The following is a 15,847-nucleotide window of genomic DNA, read 5'->3' as shown; positions in this document are numbered from 1 at the left end:
AAACCGCATATTTTTCAAGGGCGTGACCCCCCCCCCTGACATTTTACCCCAACCGGTGACATGTGTTATGACGTCATTGTGTCACAAGATTGGGCATTAAATTTTGAACATTTTGGTGCTGGGTTCATGTAAAGCGGACAAGAATTGACCGCGTTATGACAAAAACCGCATATTTTTCAAGGGCGTGACCCCCCCCCTCTGACATTTTACCCCAACCGGTGACATGTGTTATGACGTCATTGTGTCACAAGATTGGGCATTAAATTCTGAACATTTTGGTGCTGGGTTCATGTAAAGCGGACAAGAATTGACCGCGTTATGACAAAAAACGCATATTTTTCAAGGTCGTGACCCCCCTGACCTTTGACCCCTAACCGGTAACAAGAGTATGGGCGTCATTGTGTCATATTGCATATCACAAGATGAGGCGTTAAATTCTGAACATTTTGGCGTTAGTTGCATGCAAATTGAATAAAAATTGACCGTTTTATCGTAAAAAGACGATTTTGACCTTTTCGTGACCTTGACCTTTGACCCGAACGATCCCAAAATCTAATCGAATGCTTCCTGGCTAATAACCAATCATCCCACCAAATTTCATGCAATTCGGTTTTATACTTTTTGAGTTATACGAATCACAAGATTACAAATAAATAAATAAATAAATAAATACACGCCGACCAAAACATAACCTTTCGCAGAATGCGAAGGTAACAAACACCACTTTCTCGAGACACAATGAGAAAAATTTGCACAAATGTTTCATCACCCATACAACATGATGCCTGATGGTGAGTTAACGGTTAAGGCGGTTCGCTTAGGATCTTAAGGTCCTGAGTTCAAGCCCCAGCCGTGTCAAAATAACACCGGGCGAGTTCACTCAGCCTGTCTTCCTTCTGAGATTGGCAGAATGAGTACCAGCTTGCTGGGGGGAGGGGGGGGGAGATTTTCGAGTGTGGTGTATCGGAGTGGTGACCCGTCTAGGATTGTGGCCCCGAGCCAATGTAACTGTCTCAGCAACATGATGCACCTGATGGGGGTAAAGAGGATCATCCGTCCTGCAACATGATTCCACAGACATGACCTCATACTTGACCTGCACTGCTATGCCACAAGTATAGATTTCTCCTGCTTTTCCATGTTTCAGGCTGCACATAGTTTAGGGAATTATCTCGTAATAAATTTGAATTGGTATTTTGAAAACAAACGCTGATAAACCCTCAAATGGACCGGAGTCCCATAAAGATGAAGATATGATTAAATGAATCTCGATAAGTCTCAAAGCACTTTCAGAAGCTCATCCACAATAAGTCAAATTATATAAGATAAACAGTTTGACTGAACAGCATTCTTCCAATCAGCTGAATAGAGTTTTGATAACATTAACCTGAAGGCCATTCAGTTTTGATCATTTATATTAGCTTAAAAGTTAGTGAAAAGTTCGTCTTCCATTTAATTTCCCCAAATCAACATACGAATCAACATGAATAAAGAAATAGATCTTCCTTTCCTCTTCAATCTGTATGCCGACAAAACATTTGGCTTAGGCATTCAATATGTTAATAAATATTCACTCTTGGTCGAAGCCTGGTGTTGGCTTAGTGGATAGGGTGGCGGCTTGGGATCCTAAATAGTGGGGCAACTTAGCATAACAATTGTGCATTTTGTGAGGAAAGCACCAAATTTGGCACACCAGTAGCCTATCATATTATGAACAGATTTGGATATTGGGCCATCTCAAAATTTTTGATGGCAGTGGAAAATGGCTGCCACAGCCATCAGCGGCTGAATTTGAGATGGCCCAATATCCAAATCTGTTCATAATATGATGGGTTACTAGTGTGCCAAATTTGGTGCTTTCCTCACAAAATGCACAATTGTTGTGCTATATTTAGCTAAGTTTCCCCACTAAGAGTCCTGAGTTCAAGCCCCATTGGCCGCTGAATTAAAATACACCAGGAGGTTGACTCAGCCTGTCATCCTTCTGAGGTCGGCAAAATGAGCACCAGTGTACTGGTAAGGGGGACACTGCATCAGCGGCATAGCCGCATCCCAAGCAATAACGCAACCAGCAGCCACAGGCTGCACTCGATAGAGAGAGACTCTCGGTCATTGTATGCCCACACTCTTCGAAGTGGGTCAGCATGTTTATGAATAGTCATGAATATTTCTGCCTGAGAACTAACCTCAGACAGTTTATCACTCTGTTAAAGGGTACTGTTGCAGGTTTTGGCTGGAATTTGGAATTTAAGACACTTTGTTGGCACATAATGTTCTCCCCTTAAAGCCTGGTGTTGGCTTAGTCATTAGGGTGGCTGGCTTGGGATCCTAGGGTCCTGAGCTTGAGCTCCATCAGCTATGAATTAGCACCAGCTGGAGTTGACTCAGCCTGTCATCTTTCTGCGGTCGGCGAAATGAGCACCAGTGCACTGGTAATAGGGGCACTGCAGAGGCGGCATAGCTGTGTCCCTAATCAATGACGCAAACAGCAGCCGCAGGCTGACCACGAGTGTGTGTGTGTGTGTGTGTGTGTGTGTGTGTGTGTGTGTGTGTGTGTGTGTGTGTGTGTGTGTGTGTGTGTGTGTGTGTGTGTGTGTGTGTGTGTGTGTGTGTGTGTGTGTGTGTGTGTGTGTGTGTGTGTGTCCTCTGAAGAAAGTAGTTGTGGGATCTTCAATACCACCAGCAAATACATTGTCGATTTGACACCCTACTCAATGTCATTGTAAAGGATGACGCATTTACTGATGCAACACCTTGCCTATGAATCACCAGGGTGATAGTCTTCAGTTGGGTTGGCGATTGGACCCAACCGAGACGGCTCAGAGGGTGAGTATGCTCCTACCTGTGAGCTATCCTGTCAGCCCAATCACATTTTATAATCAAGTTAAATTAATACTCAAGGAATAGAGGTTTTTGGTGAAACAAACTTCGACTCATGTATCTTAAAATTCATCATTTTCTTGCGATTTAAAGAAAAGATTCTTTCAGATGTTAACATTTCATTTACCATATTTAAATACAAGCCATTCCTTCTCATGAAATTGCGACGGACTGATGTCTTCTGAGGGGCATGCCGTGGCTTATGAGCAAGAAGATTCTTCTGACCTGTGCTTGCACAACCTTGGTGCGAGACCAAGATGGGGGTACGGGGCTGTTTTCGGGATTTAAAGTCCGATTAATCTCAGTCTGAGTATTAAACTGTATTCACTGCCGACTGATGTAAACATTAGGCAATCCATGGCAATAGTAATAACAAACAAAATGAAACTGCGAATAAAACCTACTTTCCAAAGCCTTTTTTTTTTTTTTGAAAAGCATTGGTGTAACATGAGACAGATATAATGCAAGAATAACACAGCCCGAAGTTGCTAAACATCACATTAATCATGGGATGCTAATAGACAGTTGGCTCTGCTTTTCTTGCTTGATCTCACCGACATCATCGTACGCTTACAGGTCTTGTGTATGATGTCCTCATGCTGAAGCACCAGTGCGTTTGTGGAGACATAAACAATCACCCTGAGCACACAGGCCGCATACAGAGCATCTGGTCACGCCTGCAGGAAACTGGACTGCTCAACAAGTGCGAGGTAAGCCTGAATGTGCGTTTGCTGAAATCCAGCTGTTCTCCTGAGACATGAAGCGTAGCAAATATTTTGACTGGAGAACTTGCACCTGCCAGTCACTCTTCTCACCAGACTGTTCTTTGAATTCCCTTTTTGACACAGATTCATTTATATGGGTCATAAACTTGAGATTTGTTATCCTCGTGTTGCACTTTATTTATTTATTTTTGAATAAAGCTAAGATCATTTTTGGGGTATTTGGCAAACCTTTAAAGAAATATATATTTTGCAAAGAGAGGGTTTAACAGCATGGGCGATGTCCATCCACACACCTGATTCACCCAGATCTGCCTGCTGACAGATTTATCCTTGACGAGAGATAGTGTCGGTATCTTGAGATTAGCACAGCGCGTGCTTCCTGCTTTAACTGGGTGGGCCTTTCAAAAAATTTCATTCCTCCGCCTCTTTGTCTCGACTTTTAATACAACACATCACGAACATCCTCATCCTGCGAACACAGGTGTCGGTTGGTATGCTGCGGAACAAATATGGCAGCAATATGTCAGTCTGTTTTTTTATAATTATGGGTGCATTGTAATTTGATGATCATGTTTATGAATGTCGATGTGCACAAAGCAGAGCATGGGGCCAGTCCAATTATACAAAACAAATTACTTCATAAATGCAGACTTGCACAGTGAATCTATGTGTTACAACCCCGGAATACGTGCAGAACCCTCTTTAAATAACAATCGTATATCAGTTGATTAGGCTGCGGCCAACACAAACAAAAGAAGGAATTGGTTCAGCAGGGCACTGTCCTTTCTCTAATTTTGGCCATGCGATGCACACAGCAGATATTGACTTAGCACTGAAGCAGGCAGAGAGAGAGAGAGAGAGAGAGAGAGAGAGAGAGAGAGAGAGAGAGAGAGAGAGAGAGAGAGAGAGAGAGAGAGAGAGAGAGTGTGAGAGGGCGGGAATTGGGTGATCTTTGGCTCATGATTCATCCAGCATGATGTATTGAAATGCCTGGTGAGAGACAGCACTCAACCACCTGGGCACTGCTACCGGCAACATCATCCACAGCACCACAAAATCTCGGCTTGCAAATGCCTCAGGTTCTCACAGGTATGGCCCTCTTCATGAGTGTTGGCCATAGCACAATGGCCACTCATGATGCATAACTTCTCGAGTCACCCCAATATCACTACTTGAACTTGGCCCACTGGAATGGGATGCTACTTGCCAGTACGAGGTTGCTGATTTAAAGTGTCAAGTTGCAACAAATAATCTCAGCCTTTGCTCATGTTTTTACTTTCTGTGCCATCTTTCTGTCCTCTGAGACTGTGCCCATGATGTGACATGCGATTGTGTAGACATTTCATGCCCTTGGGCAGACTCTTGTCATTTATCACTGTTGGATCACTCGGTCGTTTTAAACTTCTGTCACATGAGTACTTGCAGAATTGCACTTGCATTCGATTTTAAAGGTTCTAATCATTTCCACGGTGTCTCTGCTCCAGACATAATCTCAACAGCAGATCCTGAACAATAGATTGGCATCGGTGATGCCACAATGGATTGGCATCAGTGATGCTATTAATACGTTCCACCATTGACGGTCGCAGTTCTTACACAAAAGACTTTGAGTTAATAATTCCTGCAGATACTGACCTTGAATAATTGATGTCAGTAACTGAAAAAAATTGCAAATTCCTTTCTGCTGCAATCTATGAGCCCAAACCTTGATGCAAAGCTCTACATGTGAAATCATGCATAAACACGTTACAGATGTGAACTCCCACCCCCCTCACTACCACTTTCCCTGCTCCCATCCCCCTCCCCCCAAAAATTTCCCTCCAGCTTATAACAGACCACTCATCAATTGTAATGCCAACAATTTTAAAGACCTATTTTTTAAGTTGGAGCAATCACTTCTACTGGTACTGGAAGTATTTCTTTTACTCGTAGTTACAACAGATAATTAGGCTATTCATGAATGAAAACCTATATCCATTCGTTAATGCTACTGCATTGTACATTGGCCTTCACTCAGAGTTTCCAAGAACAAACGATGATGATGGATATTGGAACACAAAACTGCAAACATGGAAGCACACAACTCTCAGAGTGTAATGCTGCCCTTGGGGTGCTAACCTATCCTGTTGCATGGCCACGGTGTGAGTTAATATAGTCCTGCACTAATTTTTATTTTATATTTTTCCATGTGAGACTAAAGTTGAACTTCTCTGAGGCATTCACAGGATGAAGCTCTGTGCCACATTTGGCGATTCCAGCTGCCCTCATTGTCCAGTTATTCTGCCAACAAACAAGCAAACACACAGACGGGATAAGTGCAATACTCACGTGCTCAAGCCATGGTCACAACATGAGCAATTAATCTGTTTACTGGCAAAAATGATGCCAGTGGAGTTAATGGAGATGGAACTCAAGTGATGATTGGATAGAGATCTCTACATGGTTTACCCTCAATGGAGCCCTCTCCCAAACATACTTCCTGTCCATTAGCTGAACCTTTTTGCTCTCTTTATTGACATTATTGTATTTCGCACCGACATGAAATCTGTTGAAAGAAGTAAGGAAAATCTGAATCAATAGAAGGATATTGAAACGGTTTCCATATACTCCAGAGATAATATTTCCTTACAATGGAGTGTTAGTATTTTGTTGTGGCCAGAAGTGTTCAGGAAGGTTGGTTACACATGACATCTTATTGATGCTCACCTTTTCATTGGCCATTTAATGTGAGTGCCAGACCTGGAGCAGTCATACTTTTTGGGCAAAGGTGGCAAAAGAGCATGTTCAAACCTGTTGAATTATTGAGCTTGTTAAACATTACCTGTGCTGCATTGCTTCCACCACTTTGCCATTGAAGTTATCACCCGTTCTACTTTGATGTAATTCTGTGAAAATCCTGTGGACAGGTTTTCCCTATTTTTCTCTTTGCAATATTGAGATTCATAGAAGAGCAAGGTTGAACAAGGGGTATGAACTGACATTGGGGCAGTGAGGCAACAATTAGACAAAATAAGTAAGGGTATAAACAAACAGGAAAAGAGGAGAGAAAAGAGAGGGGGTAAGACAGCAACCTGCAATTAGGAAGGTTGGGTTTGGAAGGGTTAATTGGGGTAATACAGACGATGAAAACGATAGTGGATGACATGAGAGAGGTGGTACGCCTCATGACATGTAGTGGTGGTGCCGAGGAGAGAAGAGTCGGATAGGACGGCCTCTGGACATCACAAACGGGAGCAGCAAGGAACAAGAGTTGAGGTGTGTCGTCCACCTGGAGTTGGAAGTTTAGTGAGCAAGTGGTTACTGGAAATACGGGTACATCCTGAAGTTTCTGGGGAGGGTTTGGGCTGTGAATATTTTGTGAAAGTGCGAATGATGGCTCCTTATCAAGATGTAACAAACAATGTAAGTGAGGATTATGGTGCCAAGTAGGATTGGTGTTAAAACTATGATTGTAAAGAGGTTGGCCTTGGAGATTGTGCTACATTTGTGCTGAAGCCTTGGTAGTTAGAAATGGAATTACCATTAACCTATTCATTTCATCACATCGTTTTATTGTACACCGCTCCCTCCCAATTCCGACTCCATGTGCCGCAAGGCGGCAACGTTGGGCACCGTAGGCGCCCCGGCGATGTCGCGCACTGGAGGATTTGTTATTTACTGGGCATGGGGGAGGTGTACTTTGAATGTATCAGTACTTGTTTATGTTTTTATTTGTTTCAGTTGCATTATCAAAACTAGTTGCTTCAAATTTTAAGCATCTGCTTTCTTATAATGGATCACCAATTTATTACTGTACAAATATGGAGGAATGGACCACCTCATGGTCCATACATGCCCCTTCCCCCACTTTACTCTTATCCACTCCAAAACTTCTCTTTCTTTCACACTCCTCACATACTCCCTGACCTCAATTTCTCTGTCTTATCATCCTTCCTCCTTTTCTCTTTCGAAATTTTATTTTCCCCTTTTGGCTCCTCCAAAACCATACATATTTAACAAAACAAAAGACTTCTCTTCCCCTTCATTTGGTTGTATTAAACATGCACTGGAATCTGTTCAAAACTTCTTGCGAACATGTCACTAATGTCCATCCATCATACCTCTTTGCTACCAACATGACATAATTTGTGTTTTTGTTTAGTATTAGCTTAGTGCAGTTTTGTATGGCCATGTTCCCTGTACATAGTGCTTTGAACTTCATTGAACATCCCTCCATCTTCATCTCCCATTTTTTACAGGTAAGGCAATCTCTTTTCATTTTACACTTATTTTTACTTTGTTGCACATTTTCCTTTCACTTTCTCTTTCACCGCTATTCCATGATTGTAGACCGCAGCCATGTGGAATCTGCTCAAGGAAATGGGCAAATCTGTCATAAACAGGAAATCTTGAGGTTTCTTTTAATTGCAATATTTATTTCAACAGTCCTTCATGGCAAACAGTGCAGTTCAGTACATGAGTTCCAATAAAGTCCAGATAGGTTGTGTTACAGTTTAGAGGTATATTAATGTGTATTGAGCATGCTTGTAAAATTGTCCTTTTTTCCAACACTTGTGAAGCTGAAATTCTCACTGTGGAATATAAATATATATATATATATATATATATATATATATATATATATTTTTTATTTTTTTTATTTGAAACAGTCATAATGCTATAGGTTATCGACTCGGTGTTAATATTTATCAAACTAAATTGTTGTGCTGGTGAGGAACCAAATGGAAATAATTCTCACCAATTAATATATTTCAATCACATAATGTATTATCTCTGGAGTGGAGGTGCGCACCCACACCACGGGCAGATGGTGATCTATTGGCATGCCTACCAGCCCGTCAGATGGCCTTGAGCCCAACAGATGTCAAAATATGGGCATGTTCTTGATGTGCTGTGCTGTAGTCCTGCATAAATTCGCATAAACGGTGTTTGCCCACTTTTTTTTGCAACACCTCAGTGTTTAATCACTTTTTAATTTTCCAAAGGATCGTTAATCAACTTCAAAATCATCGGCAATAATTTTTTAATTGTTAAAATAAATGATGGGTCCGGAGCCAGATTTGAGCACCATACACCATAGATTGATATATCAGTTTAATGAAGTGCCCTCAGGTCCATAACTGCATTGTGTCGTTTTTCTTATGCCTCGAGGGAAGTTTGCATTTTTGTAAGAATTGGTTTTTGACTCACTTGGAAAGATTGCTGGGAAAGATCCCTATTCATGGGAATAAGCCCATTCAATGTTGGAGATGGATATCAGAGAATTTATTCAATGTCAAACTCAGGATTCTGATCCAATTCCCAGCAAAAACTCACACCCTGCACAGCCTGCAGCGACTGACAGTGACACAAACTGTAATTCTGGTCATGGGGCGTGTTTATACTGTACATAAGTATACAACTATAGATCTACATGCTGTATAAATGTGACATAAATGATCAATTTGGTGATGAAAGATATGAATGGCTCATTTAAGGGATGAGCAAATGGTTCATATATATATATATATATATATATATATATATATATATATATATATATATATATATATATATATATATATATATATATATGTACATACATATACTTGCATATATATATATATATATATATATATATATATATATATATATATATATGTACATACATATACTTGCATATATGTATATATATATATATATATATATATTTCAACAGTCCTTCGTGGCAAACAGTGCAGTTCAGTGCAGTTTATATATATATATATATATATATATATATATATATATATATATATATATATATATATATATATATATATATATATATATATATAGTACCACTTGTATATGTATGTATATATATATATATATATATATATATATATATATATATATATATATATATATATATATATATATATATATAGAGATATAGATATAGATATATAGACAAAAGGTCACGATAATGTCATGTTTGTTTGTATCCATGTTGAAGTTCTGTAGTACCAAACATCTGTTTATATATATATATATATATATATATATATATATATATATATATATATATATATATATATATATATTATACACATGTATTTATCTCTATTATAACACCAAGCTTTCACACTAAAAACTCGGCTCGCCGTTACACGATCCCTATGAAATTGCTGTGGCACTTCGCGGACATGCCGACAATGTTTGGGAAGTCTTGGCGTTCCATAGTACCACTTGCATTTTGCACAATGCGTATTTTTGTCATTCCCCGTGTACGGTCTGTCGTCTGCTACCAGCTATGTTGTACTGCTATAAACGAGGTTATTAACCAATATCGATTATTCTGGGAAGTAACATTATGTAACAAAAAAAAAGTTTGAGTGAATTTTTTGGTTGTTTATCTATTATTCCGTCGTAAGAATGAAGAAAAAGCATATATTTTATGTCGCTAATCGTGATTAAGGAAATGACACCGATTTTTTGAAAAATAACAAAAAATTGTATATTTACATAAGAAAATTGCAGAAAAATGTATTTGAACATTAATGAAACTATACAACAGCGTTGAAACACACAGGGATATGCTAATCAGAAGTAAAACATAGCATACTGTTGATCGTTTTGTGATTTGGAAAATATATTGAAAAAAATATGATTTTTTTTCAAGTAGGTTATTCAAGTATGATTTATATGATTCATTCAAGTAGTCATTTGATTTATGTTACATTTTGTTTCCGTTCTTTCCCCTCAACTCGTCTTATTATATTTGTTCTTTTATTAAAAGATAGTGTCTCATGATGGCTTCTGCTCGAGGTTCCTGCAAGCATGATCCTGATAACTTCTGCTATGTCTGCGGAGTCTTTCTGAATGTCAAGTCAGTCAAGTACACCATCATTGAAGGGAACCTCTTCTGTTCGGCTTACAAGGCGTACTTTGGAGTTCAATTAGGGGACCAGGACAAGAGTTGGGCACCACACGTGGTTTGCGGAAGCTGTCGGTCCACTCTGGAGTCGTGGTACAGAGGGGAGAAACGAAAACTGAAGTTTGGCATGCCAACAATCTGGTGCGAACCAACAGATCACTCAAACAACTGCTACTTTTGTATGGAGGTAGTGACATGTCACCACAGGGGAAAAAAGACGGATGTGTTCGACTATCCCGATCTGCCATCATCTCTTCATCCGGTGATGCATTGTGAGGAGATTCCAGTTCCCAACCCTCCTCCAGTGATCACGAAAGATGCTTGCACAAGTTCCAGCAGCGAAACAGAAGATGCCCACGACGATGTCTTTGTTGCAGATGATACCCCGGCTATTCCGCATTTCCCAAACCAAGCGGAGCTCAATGATCTTATCAGGGACCTCGGACTCACCAAATCAAAAACAGAATTACTGACATCCAGGTTGAAACAGTGGAAGTTGTTGGACGAGAACTGTCGGGTAACAAAACAGAGACAACGTCATGACATATTCTCTCAGTATTTCACACTGGATGAGAAAGTGTGTTATTGTCACGACATCAACGGCTTGTTTGAAGAAATTGAATTCCCGTATGATCCCAGCAACTGGCGACTGTTCGTGGACAGCTCAACTAGAAGCTTGAAGGCGGTGCTGTGGCACAATGGTAACAAGTACCCAAGCATCCTGATCGCCCACTCTGTTCAGCTAAAGGAAGGCTATGAGAATGTGAAGCACCTGCAGCGCCTGGTGAAGTACGAAGAGCATGATTGGGAAGTGATTGGAGACTTTAAGATGATTGGCTTTTTGACAGGTTTGCAAGGTGGCTTCACAAAACATCCCTGTTTCCTCTGCTACTGGGATAGCCGAGCTACAGCAAGACATTATGAAACGAAGGACTGGCCATCAAGAACGGGCTTTGTCATTGGCGAGAAGAACGTGAAGTGGCAACCGCTGGTTGAGCAGGAGAAGATCTTGATGCCACCCCTCCACATCAAGCTGGGGCTCATAAAGCAATTTGTGAAGGCACTAGATCATGAGTCCGCTGCCTTCAAGCATTTGGAAGCGGTATTTCCGAAGTTGTCGGAGGCAAAAATAAAGGCAGGGGTGTTCGTTGGGCCGCAAATTAAAAAGCCAATGAAGGACCCGGAGTTCTCCGAAAAGTTGTTGGCACCGGAGAAACGTGCCTGGCACAGCTTCGTTGCGGTTGTTCAGGGCTTCTTGGGTAACAACAAGGAAGAAAACTACCGCAAACTGGTCGACAATCTTCTCAAGTCCTACAGGGAGATGGGTTGCAGAATGTCCCTGAAATTGCACACGATGCATTCCCATTTGGATTTTTTAAAATCCAATATGGGAGACTACTCCGAAGAGCATGGTGAGCGCTTCCACCAAGATGTGATGGAATTTGAGAAGCGCTACCAGGGCCAGTATAATGAGCGTATGATGGGCGACTATGTCTAGGGTTTGGTCCGAGAAACCCAGCCTCTTCACCGAAGAAAGAGCAGAAATAATATGAAGAGCAGAAATGTGTTTTCAATAAACAGTCTTATCGAAGATGTAGTATGCTATATTTTACTTCTGATTAGCATATCCCTGTATGTTTCAACGCTGTTGTATAGTTTCATTTATGTTCAAAGACATTTTTATGCAATTTTCTTATGTAAATATGCAATTTTTTTGTTATTTTTCAAAAAATATGTCATTTCCTTAATAACGATTAGCGACATGAAAGATATGCATTTTTCTTCATTCTTACGACCTAATAAAAGACAAACAACCAAAAAATTCACTCAAACAAAATCTTTGTTACATTGTGATAATCAATTACGTAACAACGCTCGCAACAGAGTTTATTATTATTTATTAACCTCTGTTGTGTGCGTTGTTACGTAATCGTTACGTTCAAATTATTGCGAGCGTTGTTACCTTCAAATTATCACTTTCTGTTCCTGCTTGCATTTGTCTTTCGCTTTCCTTTTGTAGATGCCTAGACTGGTAAGGGGTGGGGATGCTGCCGTAAGGCGCCGGAGGCAGGCGTATGACAGGCAGCGTCGTGCTCGGGCAGCAATTGTTAACACTTGCAGGCGGATCTTCATTGTGAGGGAATTGCCTGTCGATGTAGCACCATTCTGTGTTGGTGGGCTTGACAACCAATGCCCGCATTGTGCTGCACTTCGTTTTCCTGGAGAGAAACTTGATTGTTGCCATAATGGGAAAGTCCTCCTTGCACCTCTTTCCCCATATCCACCTGAACTCCAGCTGCTGCTTACATCTGGCGACTCTGCTTCTTGGAACTTCCGAGACAACATCAGGTATTACAACAGCGCCTTTTCTTTTGCGTCTATGAGTGCTTCGGTACACCACTATGCAACTCCAGGTCCATACTGATTCAGGATTCATGGCCAGGTGTACCACAGAGCTGGCACGCTGCATCCCTCACCTGGGGTCAAGCCGCGGTTTGGGCAAATGTACATTATGGAAGGTCGCCAAGCTCTTGATACACGTTTGCAAGATCCTCACAATGCTGGGTGCACAGAAAGTACCATGGGTATAATTCAAGGAGTACTGGAAACCAACAACTCCTATGCCGTAGCATATAAACCTATGCATGAAATTGAACGTGAAGTGGCTGGCAGCGCAGACATCTCGGGGACACCTCTTGCGACTGTTCGCATGGTCATCAAACGTGGTCATGACCAACGCCGTTATAATGAACCAAGACATGACGAGGTCGCAGCTGTGTTTGTTGGTGATGACGGTGCACCCCCCGTACTCAATGACATTGTCATCTATCCCCGCGACAGGCCACTGTCAAACTTAAGTTACATGTCTGCGAACTGTGACCCAACAGTATACCCCCTGCTTTTCCCAAGAAGGGATTTGGGCTGGGTTCAAGGTACTCTGCATGTTGAAGCTCAGCGGACACCTAAACGACAGACAGTCACGTTACTTCAATACTATGCATACAGAATTGCCATCAGAGAACCATTCTCACCTGTACATTGCTCTGGGAAACTATTCCAGCAGTATTTGGTGGATGCCTATGTTAAGGCTGAGGCCTCCAGGCTTGATTTCCTGCGCCGCAATCAATCAACCCTCCGTGTCGAAAAGTACAGAGGCTTGATGGACCATATGCACACAGCAAGTGCATCGCAGACGGTATTGCCAGGTAAAGTTGTCATCCTTCTGTCCTCTTAGTCTGGCAGTCCGCGAGCAATGCAGCAGAACTACCAGGATGCTATGGCAATAGTCTGCAAATACGGCAAGCCGGATATCTTTTTGACTTTTACGTGTAACCCAAAACAGCAAGAGATCATTGGTAGTTTGGGTCCGCGCCAGTATGCGCAAGATAGACCTGACCTGGTAGCCAGAGTCTTCAAGAGGCACCTGGAGGAATTGCTGAAAGATATTAAGGACAGACATGTCCTCGGTGTGCCTGTTGCGTATGTTCACGTGATTGAATTTCAGAAACGCGGCCTCCCCCATGCGCACATGCTTATCATTCTTGATCAGGTGAGCAAGCTTAGGAATCCGCTCGACATTGATTCTTTGATTTCGGCTGAGATCCCTGACAAGGTGACTCAGGCGGCGCTTTTTGATGTTGTGCAGTCGTGTATGGTTCATGGTCCATGCGGGACCCTCAAACCACAGTCAGTATGTATGGAAGCTGGCCAGTGCACCAAAGAGTACCCTTAGAAATTCTGTAACGCAACTGCTATTACGGGCAATGGCTACCCTGTCTACAGGCGCCGCGATGATGAAAAGACTGTTCGTGTTGCTGGGCATGATCTTGATAACAGATGGATAGTACCGTACAACCCGTTTCTAAGTCAGAAGTACCAGGCCCACATAAATGTTGAGGCATGTCTATCCATACGGAGTGTGAAATACCTTTTCAAGTATGTCGACAAAGGCCATGACTGCGCGAATGTCGAAGTTATCGAAAATGACCACCTTGATCACAATGAAATTCGGCACTACCGAGACACAAGGTATGCGAGTCCACTAGAGACTTTCTGGCGCCTTTTTGAATACCGTCTGCATGGCCAGTCGCATACAATTATACGACTGCCTGTTCACCTTCCTGTGCAGAATTCAGTGAATTTCACACCTGGCCATGAAGAGGAAGCTCTGAATAGGGAGGCTTCTATTACAAGCCACTTGATAGCATGGTTTGCGTTAAACCGGCATGATGCTGAAGCGCGTCAGTTGTTATATCATGAAGTACCATGCAACTACATCTTCACGTCATCCAAGAGAAAGTGGTCACCCAGAAAGCTTGGTGGTGACAGAATCATCTCTCGCATGTATGCAGTTAACCAAGCTGACAGAGAGTTATCCTGCTTGCACATTCTGCTATTGCATGTGTGGGGGCATATGGTTATGAAGACCTGAGGTCAGTAGATGGTGTGCTACATGAGACTTGCTATCAATTATGTATTGCTTTGAACCTCCTTCCGATGACAGCCAATGGGTACACACCATGGAGGAAGCAGCTGTGTTCCACATGCCATCTCAGCTGCGCTTTCTCTTTGCAACACTGTGTGCACACTGTAGCATGCAGAGGCCTTTGGAACTTTGGGAGCGCTTCAAAGCTGCCATGTGCGAAAATTATTTACTGTCTTACAGTGGAGAGGACTCTGAGTCTATGGCTATGACGGACATTCAAATGATATTGGCCCAGTCTGGAATTAAATGCACAGATCTGGGACTGCCAGAGCCGACAGATGTTACTCCGCATACAGATTCTGTGGATCTCTTGCAGGAATGTGCGTTTGCTAATGAATCCATTGCGAAACTGAGTCCTGAACAGCAGCGTTTAGTGGATGTAATCTTTTCAGCAATACGTGCAATTGATGATGGATCTCCTCCAACAGCGCATGTCCTGTTTCTTGATGGCCCAGGGGGGAGTGGTAAAACTATGGTGTACAATACATTGGTATCTACTTTCAGAGTCAGACACAAGAGGGTGGCTGCATGTGCGTGGACTGGTATTGATGCCACACTTCTGCAAGGTGGCCAGACAGTGCACAGTTTGTTCAAACTACCTGTTCCAATAACAGACACCAGTACATGTGCCATTCAACCGAGTTCTCGCCAGGCGCAGCTATTGAGGGATCTTTCTCTCATTCTCATCGATGAAGCATCAATGGTGCCACTACATGCAGTGTGTGCGATTGACATATGTTTGCGAGACATCACCTCAGTTGATGTTCCCTTTGGGGGCAAGATCATCCTTCTGGGTGGTGATTTTTGACAAGTTCTACCAGTGGTGCCGCATGGAACAAGATCGTCTATTGTGGAGAA

At 42.0% G+C, this 15,847-nt stretch overlaps 1 protein-coding gene across 3 annotated transcripts in view; it reads left to right on the top strand.

Moving 5' to 3' along the window:
* LOC147029563 (histone deacetylase 9-like) overlaps positions 1 to 15,847 on the top strand; it is a 560,396-nt gene that overhangs the window by 352,892 nt on the left and 191,657 nt on the right. For all 3 annotated transcript variants that reach the window (XM_085872715.1, XM_085872718.1, XM_085872716.1), the window contains one exon: positions 3,457 to 3,590. In XM_085872715.1, the coding sequence (XP_085728841.1) occupies positions 3,457 to 3,590 (134 nt within the window). The remainder of the gene's footprint in view (positions 1 to 3,456; positions 3,591 to 15,847) is intronic.

This window comes from Eptatretus burgeri, chromosome 3 (genome assembly GCF_056783735.1).
Source record: "Eptatretus burgeri isolate ZD-2024b chromosome 3, Ebu_testis_v1, whole genome shotgun sequence".
Classification (NCBI taxonomy): Eukaryota; Metazoa; Chordata; class Myxini; order Myxiniformes; family Myxinidae; genus Eptatretus; species Eptatretus burgeri.
The sequence above is the reverse complement of the archived record's forward strand: the minus strand, read 5'-3'. Positions and strand labels throughout refer to the sequence as shown.